Here is a 10738-nt window from a genome sequence, read left to right as displayed (position 1 = left end):
AGGCGTTTGCTGTGGAAGGTGGTTCCATAAAGAACTGACATGGTGTAGACTTGTATCCATTTCAGTGATTCTGTTTTTTTTTTTTATTTTGCTATTATATCTAATAATAATATTTTATTAGTTTAGTTTTTCTTTCTGCACTCTCTCCAATTTCACAATATCTTTTTTGTGAACTTTTAATATCCTTACTTAAACATGTAAGCGTGGCTGTTTTTTGTTTTCTGTCTACACTTTAGAATGCTAGTCAACAAAATGTGAATATTTGAAGGGTGTGATGTTTTTGTATCCCCACTGAACATAGGGAGAGCATACAACGTTCATGCAGATTAAATTATTGTAGCAAGTAAATCCCAGAGCCCAGTGTATAGTAAAATTTACATCTACTGAACATCCCAATCAGAAATAAAAGACAGGAAGATATGGAGTCATCGATTACTAATAGCGATGTCATATTTTCCAAAGCCTTTATTAGAAGTTTGCAGGACTTTTTTTAGTGGCATTTGCCTGTTCCTTGGAGTATTTACACAGTGCTGCTATTCACAGAAATGTTCTTCCTCACAGTAAGTGAGTTATTAAAATAGACAGATGGGGGATCTGAGGTGACTGGCCAGACACAAACCTGTGATATATATGTCTGTGTGGCCAACATGTGTGACCCAGATGTGGCCCTTACACATTTACAGTAAATTAGCAGTAAGGTTCCTAAGTGTTGGTCATTGTACTCTCCTGCCGAGAAATCATACTTTCCTACCAACTCATCATCCTTCCTGCTTCCTGGAAGTCCAGAGGATGGTCTAAAGGAGAGCTGGGTGTTTGTACGTCTCCAAAGGTAAAGGTAGATACTGTTTTGGGGGTCTGGAGCTAATTAGACTACAGAGGGTGGGAAAGGAAAGGATCGATGGTTGATTGACCATTAATAGACTGTCATGTGAAAGGGAACCACTTCCCTGAACACCTGCTGTAACAACCCCCGATGTTCTCCTCAGAACTTTTTGCCTGGACGCACCACCCGGGACTTTTTAGCAACTGAAGAGTTGGGTCACAATGGAGGGGGCTGCCACCTGCCTACAATTTCTTCCCACCAGGTTTTAAAAAATGTATGGGTTGAACACTGAACTCCCATATATGTACAGTTACGTTTATAAATATTTGGACAGGGGCAACTTTTTTTCTAATTTTGGTTCTGTACTTTACCACAATTAATTTTAAATAAAACAACTTAGGCGCAGTTGAACTGCAGACTTCCAGCTTTAATTCAGTGGGTTGAACAAAAAGGTTGCATACAAATGTGAGGAACTAAAGCCTTTTTTTTACACAATCACTTCATTTCAGGGGCTAACATTTCTACCTGGAAAAAATCACAAGGGCAGAATCACATATTTTTGACCAATTGAATCCAATAGTAAGAGATTAGTTAAAAAAAATTGGTGTTTCCCTTGTACGTTCCTACAATGGCCATCCCCTTTGTAGAGAACAAAATAAATGAAGAGGAGAGGAAAGAGGGAGTTTTATCAGAGGGACCAGTGCTGCTCCTTGATTCCATGATTCCAACATTCCAACATGATTCCAAACTTCTAATATTACAAGGCACCTCCTGTGTGACTTATTCCTTCAGTAGATACCCTCTCTAAAAACCCCTAGAAAAAACTTGGATTGGTTATCTCCTAAAATGTTTAAAATTCTTTCATGGTCCATCTTGTATTCCTATCACAGGATATTAATATACTGGTCTCCACTAAATACCCCTGAGGAAGCCCTTTGGGCAAAATGTGTCGGTATTAGAGACCTCCTTTACTCCATGTGAAATCTCCATATCAAGTTAGTAATTCATTTTTTTTTAACAGACCATGAACTTTGTATTTGTTAACTGATTCTTGTTTTGTTCCACTAAATATATTCAAATACTAATTGCACCTACTACATATTGTATAAGCCAGGCTTATTATTATTCCAGGTTTTGACCTTACTATTATCATATGATTACCTCTTTTTTTTTGGGCCTTCTGACAAACCTTCTGTCCTCTGTTATATTTGTTAAATGGAAGAAAAAATAATTATTTTTGTTCCTGTGGCAAATTACCCAAGTTTTGCTCAAATGGCCTTTTGTATTCTTCTGCAGAGCAGCTCTTAGACAGGCAAAGCACTTATAGGCCAGTTATGTTCTTACAAAGCTGCCAGAGATTGCTGAAAGAAGTAAAGAGCAAAATAATTATTGGAAAAGTGCCGCTTGCTCTTTGTCAGCCAATCAAGGTCTAGTTTGTGTCCTGGTAATCCTCAGGGGTGGGGTAATCTATTGTTAGGCTTCAGAGTTGAGGATCTGGCTGGGCTGAGAAATTTGAATTACACAAATGGTTGGCCAAAAGAACAAGACATTTGAAATATGAACAATATACTTGTATACTCATACTACAGGTATTCTTCACTTACCGACTTACCTGCCTAATTACAACCTGCACTTATGTCCGGCTCTCTGAGGGATATAGTCGACAAGAACTGTATACTGTACAGTAGCGTGGCATCTTCCCATCATCCTCCCTTCTCAGTTCCATCCTCTATTCCACCGGCTGTCAGTGAACCTGTCACTAATGCAAGCTGCATGCACACAGCTCTTCAGACTGACTTCTTACTGCTCCTCACCTAAAGTCCAATTTGTTTAACAACCAGGTCATTGTAATGGAGCTTTGTCATTAGCAAGGAGCATCGGTATAACCGTATAGTGTCTCGAGTCAATACGGCATATGTATGTACATGTATTCCTCATCTTCTTCTCTTCTTTAAAAATAATACACATATATATTCTAGCGCCTTGGCACGCCTGATATTTGTCAGGTGATAATATTACCAAAACAGGACTGTCTTTTTAACATATAGGTAAATCCAATGGTGGGCAGCACAGTGTCCTTTGTAGCGCTAGGTCCTAGGTTCGAATCTCAGTCAGGACACTATGTGCATGGTGTTTGCATGTTCTCCCTGTGTTTGTGTAGGTTTCGTCCGGGTACTCCGGTATCCTCCCACATTCCAAAAACATGCAGTTAAGGTAATTGTCTTCCCCCCAAAATTGACCTTAGACTGTAATAATGACATATGACTATGGTAGGGACATTAGATTGTGAGCTTCTTTGAAGGGCAGCTAGTGACATGACTTTGTTCAGCCCTGTGTAATATTTCGGCGCTAAATAAATACTGTGTAATAATAATAAATACAATAAGTAAAATTTCATGTAACTTTAAACAGGATAATATTATTTTTTTTCAACTTGTGTTAAACAATGTGCTCCTTGATCAAACACTTTCTCTTACACTGTGACAACCTCCATCCCTGTTTTCTAAATGTTTCTCTGCATTGTCACTTTGTTAGGTGGAAGTACACTAGGGATTACAAATGTTCCTTTTAACACACGTTACTCAGACATTGTGCACAGTTGTCACCATCAGTAAGCAATGCTTTGCAACTTTCACTGCAGTACCTGTTGGTAGGAAATGGCTGCAAAAAAGGATAAAAAAGGGTAAACCAGTAGTCAGAGTTTAAATCTCCTATGTCACCTGAAATGACCCTAACAGAATAACCCAGAAGGTTTGCTGCATACGTTTCGTGTTCTTGTCCTGATGCCAATCAGATGCCAGCTTTTGCTGGAGAAGCTGAAAAAGGGCCTCAGTAAAATGCAGTTTATCCCATGTTTAGATCTCTTTATCTGTTTGGAGGTGCGGATCTCTGTTACTATTTGCTCTTCTATTCTTCTACCTGGAAAGGTCTTAGTAACGCTCCAAAACTTTGCCAGCCGTTGTTAAGCTTCTGATAAAAAGTTTAGTACCACCCAAGCCCTATACAAACACAAAGAACACAAGATCCAACTCACAAGAGCGACGGACCCGGCATTTTTCAGTACTTTATTATAAAGGAATGACACTGGTAAATTATACAGACTACAAGTTTATGGATACATTCCTGATATAGTACAATACACAGAAATAAATTCAAAGAACATAAATAATTATATAAAAAAAAAGAAAATATAAATAAATATAATAAAATGCTCTCCTAGCCAATCTCTTCACTCCTCCAATTACCTAATAATGACTTCCTCACCTATTTCTAGAGCTGCCCCCACTCTCTGAAATGGTCTTCCTGGTCCTATTCAGCTTGTTCCTACTTTCTGCTCCTTTAAAAGAACCCTTAAACCCAACGCTTCAACCTCACCTACCTATCTTCTTCTGTCTCTTAAACCTTCACTACTTACACCACTCCATATCCCCCTCCTATTGTGTGATACTTCCCCTACCCAGAAGATTGTAAGCTTTTCTGGGCAGGGTCCTCTCCTCCTGTGTCACTGTCTGTATCTGTCTGTCATTTGCAACCCCTATTTATTGTACAGTGCTGATTATTGTATTATAATATATAGTAATAGTAATATTATATAATGTTGGCGCTATATAAATACTGTATGATAATATAAAATGTATTGCTCATTGCATTGCGTGTTTTCACCTGCTGATCCTGGATTGCATATACTTTCCTTTTACATTTTAACATTAATATGGTTCCCTTTACTTCCATTCAGGTCATCTGATTTATTATTATTTGTATTTTGTAGGTAGGTGAAAGAATTTCCATAATCTTCCCCAGTGATCATGCCTGCTATTCTGTAGCTGCATGGGCTGATTGTCTTACAGATTTGTAAACATTAAGCCAAGACTTGTACAAGCACCACTGAGTGTGTAGAGGTAAATGCTAGCAATGGATAGGGACTGAGAAATATAGCATTGGCCTTCAAAGGAAAGAGGAAGATGAATACCTTGGTCCTTTTTAAAGCTCCGCTTCTTTTAAAAAAAGATAGACTATCATAGGAGAACCAGCAAATCTGGAATGGATTTCCTAATACTAATTTGCTTTTAGAAGGCAAATGTTTTCATTACCAGACCCGATCCATTTACAGTTTGCTGGGTCACCCAGGTTCTCTCTTGATAATCTTATCTTTTTCAGTGCATTAATAAATCTAGCTCATTGTAAAAGAAAGTGTTGTAATCTCTAAGAGTGGGAATGAATTCCTTAAAATGGTATATAAGACTTATCATATATGCATGTAACATGAATCAATGACAATAGGTCCACTTTAACTAGGAAATAACTAGAAAATCTGCAAAAAGATTCATGTAGTGTTAGTATAGGGGCTGTAATAAGTTCCTCCAGGTTTTATTTAGTTTTCAACTTCCTTGAGGGAAAAACTATTAATATTCATTATAAGCAGGGTATGTACTAAAGCCCCATTAATGTATATTTTCATGTGTCATGTCTTTATTATGGGACCCCCAGATGTTAGTCTCTAATTGTTCTGGGACCCCATGTGTCAGTTTTCCATTGTTTGTAGAACACCATGTGCCAGTGTGTCATTGTTCTAGAACGCTATGTGTCATTATTCTGGAACCCCCAATTATCATTGTGTCATTGCTATGAGAACCCAAGTGTCAGTGCATCATTTTCTGGGATGCTAAGTGTCAGTGTGCCATTGTTTGTGGAACACCAAGTGTCTGTGGGTCATTCTTTTAGGACCCCAATATGTCATATGGTTATTATTCTAATACCCCAAGTGTCCTTATTCCTAAATCCCTAACTGTCATTGTGTCATTTCTATGAGAGCCCAAGTGTCAGTATGTCATCAACACCTTACACTTGGTGTCCGTTCTAGAACCTTAAGTTGCAATATTCTCGGATCCCCAAAGTGTCATTTCTTTGCAACCCCAAGTGTCAGTATGTCATTGTTCTAGAATCCCATACGTCATTGTTCTGGGTATATTGACAAGTGCTACTGTGTCATTGTTCTCGGAATCCAACTGAAAATGTGTGATTGTACTATGATTCCAGATGTCAGTGCATCGTTATTAAAGGATCCTCAATTTGTAGTGTGTCATTGTTTCGGAAAGTGTTGTTAATCTCTCTCTGTCTTCCTCGACACACTCACACATTTAAATATATTTATGAATTCCTCATATATCAGTTTTTTTAGGGCCCCTAGGTGTCAGTGTACACTGGGAACCCCAAGATTCGGTACACCATTGTTTAAAAATTAAAATTAGTATGATATTTTTTTGCAACTACCAATCAAACGCAATTTCTGAATTTATTGCATTCTGCGTCATTTTTAAAGTTCAATTATGAAGTTAATGAACATAATCCACAACTATATTATAAGCTTTGGGTGGTGTTAAATAGCCAACCCAAGATTCCTTACTTCATAATAACACATGAGTCACATGTGTGGATTGTGTTTGTTGCATCAGCCGTGTTCATCTGACAGAAGTCACCTGATAATGACGGCATCATCTTACTTAACGACCTTTTAGTCATTAAACAGCTGATTGCATTCATTATGCTTATTAAACACTGCTTTAATATAGCTTGCTCAGTAGTCAGGCTCCACCTATTGCTGTCAGTAGCCGCTATCATCTCCAGCAGTCTTCATATTCTCTACCACTTTTTGGACAAACAACCTCGCAGTTTCTTTTTAACTTGAGATCACAGATTTACCACCACCAGCCTGGAACCCGATTATTTATTGGTCCATGGACTCCAATGTCTAATTTAAACAGCATGTACACCTAGATCAGTTCTCCACTGTATATATACATTCTTAGTGCCTTCGTATTGGCGTGACAATTTTTATTATTATTTTTATACGATATTTATATAGCTCCAACATATTACACAGCCATACAAAGTCCATAGTCATGTCACTAGCTGTCCCTCAAAGGGGCTCACAATCTAATGTCCCTACCATAGTCATATGTCTTTAACACAGTCTTAGGTGAGTTTTGGGGGGGAGCCAATTAACCTAACTGCATGTTTTTGAAATGTGGGAGGAAACCTGAGTACCCAGGGGAAACCCACTCAAACACGGGGAGAAGCGGCAAACTCCATGCACTAGTGTTCTGGGCGAGATTCGAACCTGGGATCTAACGTTGTAAAGTGCTAACCACCATGCTGCCCAATACAACTGTACTGTCAGTGGTTTCCCCCAAAATCCCCAGAGGAAGCCTAAACTGGGGGATTGCGTCGGGGCTCTGGATCCAGTTTAACTATCTACATAACTAACCGCTCTACCAACTCTGGAATTTGTGCTCTGTGTGGTATCAAGTCCCTGTAACCCTTTAATCATTAAGAGCCAATTGCAGGGACATTATAATGAAGTATTTGTGGATATCTATGCTTGTAAACATTTGGAAAACCTTTGTTGAAATCCTTATTAATTCTATTACATAAATGATTCAGCCATATGAAATCCCCTGCTGTTTTTTCCACTCTTATTCTGATTTACTAAGATAGGGGTTTTGGCTATTGTACACAATTTGTTAGTGGCATAGGGACACCCACTCCCTATACAATTTCTGCTTGTGTACCTTCTACCTATACTAGCAATAAATATTTACCATAGATTCTCCAGAATCAAATCAAATGTTAGACTTTGCATAGCAGCCAAAAAGTACAATTCTGCATTAAAAGTTTTGATGTTGTTGAAAAAAGGGAACTTAAATTGATGAAAACCCTCAAGGAGAAGCAGAGATTGTGACGACAATTTTTGGAGCTATGCATTCAATGAAAATCTCAAACAGCTTTTCTTGATTACAACTTGACTTTGGCTTTTATTCCACCTGTTGTAAAGCCCAGTTCTGCTGAACGGAACGTCAGTGAGCGGAGTTATCATGATGCCCATATCCAGTCATAGGACATAATAAAAAGAGATCACCTTAGTGTGCTGCTTCCCTTTACCTATCCAATCACAAGTTGGGGCTTGCAAAGTGGCCAAGCTGTTTTGCTTTACCAGTGCACTGCAGAGCTATGTGACAAAACGCTGCCATGCATTGCTCTGCTCATTTAGAAAGAGCTTCAAATACTAGATTTCTGAGCAATTTGATAGGCTGCCCAATAAAGTGCATGGCACTCATACTAATTCTCGTCCGATAATCGGCTCAGGGCTAATATCGGATAAGAATCTGGCATGTGTACGTAGTTGGTCGTTCATGCATCCTTCCTTGAACGATCGTAATGGAAGTGAAGGAGAGAGAGCAGAGCGGGGTGCCGATCTCGCGTTCTACCCCCTCCCCTCCCCTCCCCTATGTACAGCACTCATTCATGCATCGTTCAGTCTTTTGAAAAGATCTTTCATTATTTTCACAAATATTGAATGTGTATGCAGCCTTTGTCCGGTGAATTTCTGAACATAAAGTAATTTTTCTGTATAGAACACTTTTACATACAGTACATAGTCTGAACAATCAGCCACAGGTCTGGAGATCTCTGTCCTATGAACCTTGTGAACATATTTGAGAATATTCTATTCTCTTGTATTGCGTTATCTTTGTTGGGCAATTAGTAAGGTGTTAAACTAGACCTCTGACTGACTCCTTGGTGTACCAATTTACGTAAATATCTTCCTTGTCCTGGAACTAATAGTCACCCTGTGCATTTCCTCCTTGCACAATGGAAAGTAATGTATGCATCAAATATTGTATGCATGTCCTAGCAACAAAAAAAAAATCACGTCCAAAATCCCAGCCTATTTCAAGCTAGCTGTCATGTAACTCTTTTCTGTCGGCCCAGACTGTCATGGACACTGTTTTTGGGATCACACAACATTATAGTGTTCAATCCAGAAAGTTTTTTAAGCCAGATGGGAAGAAATTGTAGGTGAGTGGCAGCACCTATATTATGACCCAACTCTTCAGTAACCACCCAAAAAAGTAGCCGTGTTGTCACGGCACGGGGCACCATTTACAGGTCATTATGTGAGTGCCATTCAGCTGAAATAAAATGTATTTAGGGAATCCTTAATAAAACAAATGCAGGAAGAAATGCTATGACCTGAAGGTTTGAGATCAATGGGAAACCATACTGAGGGTTTTCGAGCTCTTTTGCTAATTGCGTGGCTGTCATAGATATCAAGGAAAGTTAGAACTCATGATACTATATTAGATTAAAAGGGAGGCTGACAATCTTGTCTGAAGTGTATTCAATAAAACTAGTTTGTTATTAGTTCATTAGTCCCCGTTCATTTCATGATTTCCGAATCTTGCACAAAATGGTTTTGCCATCTTGTGTCCGCCGATCGGCCTTCCACAGACCTCAGAAACAGCTGTGTTCCGTCATCCAGTAATAATGACTTCGATTTGATTATAGACCTTATTCTGGAAAATATGGAGCTGATTACTATAATATTGAAATTAATCAGCACCCTGTTACCATTTTTTATTCTGCATCTTCCAGCAGAGAACACAGCGTCTCTTCCTCTCGCTGATTGTCCTCCTATAACCTGCATCCTTCCCAGCAGTGACCTGGAAACACCCACATCCATCGCTCATTGCTCAATTCAAATGTGTTTTTTTTTCTCTCTCTTTCGAGCTGGTATTGTAAACAGTTTGGTATAAAATGTTCTCAATGGCATGGAACTCGCTTCATGCATCTGGGTGATTCCAGGTGACTTCCTGTCTGTCTGAATTCCAGGCATGACGGCTCAATCCCATACGAGGCTTCTGCTTTCTTTCTTCAGAACGGCCTGTAAAATATAGCAAAAAAATGCATTTCAAATGGGAACATTCAGATCTTTAATGTAAGTCACAATACTTGTTAAAAATGCTTTAAAGCTTAACTCCAGGTAAAAATCTTTTGCACTGGTGCAGTGGGTCCCCCTCCACACTTTAAGGGGTATTTGCTTGTTTTGCTTAGGAAATGCTTGGAGTAAAACTTCTCTAACTCCTTGCTTCTGCTTTGGGAAACAATAAGGTTTCCACTCCCAGCGATTAAACATTTATCATAGACTTATCCATCCTTCCCACCTACCTACCCCATACACAGCCTTCCCACCACTTCTTATCGGCTGCCTCTCTTTGTAGTTCTCTTCATTGGCTTCTGTTTCACCATAGAATCCCTCCACATTTCCTGTCCTACTTACCTTTCCTCATTCCTCCAATGACCTACTAATGACTTCCTTACTCATAACCCCATCACACGCATGGCCCCAAGACTTTTCTAGAGCTGCCCCGACTCTTTGGAATGGTCTTCATCATCCTATTTGGCTTGTTCCTACTTTAAAAGAGCACTCAAAACCCAACGCTTCAACCTCACCTACCCGTCTTCTTCTGTCTCTTAAACCCTCACTACTCACCCACCATTCCATATCCTGGTCCTATTGTGTGATACTTCCCCCATCTCCTAGATTGTAAGTTCTTCTGGGCAGGGTTCTCTCCTCCTCCTGTGTCATTGTTTGTATCTGTCTGTAATTTCCACTTCTGTTTATTGTACAGCGCTGCGTAATATGTTGGTGCTTTTTAAATACAGTTTAATAATATTATTATAAATGCCTCTCTGTGTCTTTGCAGTTGACCTTCCTCTGTATTTCCCGCGGGATCAGCCTACCCTGACGTTTCAGTCTGTATATCATTTCACAAACAGCGGGCAACTCTACTCCCAAGCCCAGAAGAACTACCCCTACAGCCCACGCTGGGATGGAAACGAGATGGCCAAGAGAGCTAAGTAAGATTTTGTGGCTGCATGCTTCTTGCTCCCTCTGAGGGTCCAAATAATGTTTAACATTTGGAGAATAATGATCATTCTTTAGTTAGAACTGTAATCGTTTTGAAGGTTTGTATAGCAATCACATTTGCAATTGAATATGTGAGGTACTTTCACCAAATGTTTAACAATCAGTGTTGTCCATCTGGACCCAGCGAACACAATGCAAAATGCCAG

At 39.3% G+C, this 10738-nt stretch overlaps 1 protein-coding gene across 1 annotated transcript in view; it reads left to right on the top strand.

The window, feature by feature from the left end:
• The window catches only part of BABAM2 (BRISC and BRCA1 A complex member 2), a gene marked incomplete at its 3' end in the record, with an annotated part of 119961 nt that extends 109439 nt beyond the window's left edge, over positions 1-10522 (top strand). Inside the window, 1 exon segment of the mRNA XM_072410309.1 lies at positions 10369-10522. Within this exon segment, the coding sequence (XP_072266410.1) occupies positions 10369-10522 (154 nt within the window).
• Between the last annotated feature and the right edge of the window lie 216 nt (positions 10523-10738).

The sequence above is a fragment of the Pyxicephalus adspersus genome, chromosome 4 (assembly GCF_032062135.1).
Source record: "Pyxicephalus adspersus chromosome 4, UCB_Pads_2.0, whole genome shotgun sequence".
NCBI classification, from domain to species: domain Eukaryota; kingdom Metazoa; phylum Chordata; class Amphibia; order Anura; family Pyxicephalidae; genus Pyxicephalus; species Pyxicephalus adspersus.
Note: the sequence above shows the minus strand (reverse complement) of the source record. Positions and strands in the feature narration are given on the sequence as shown.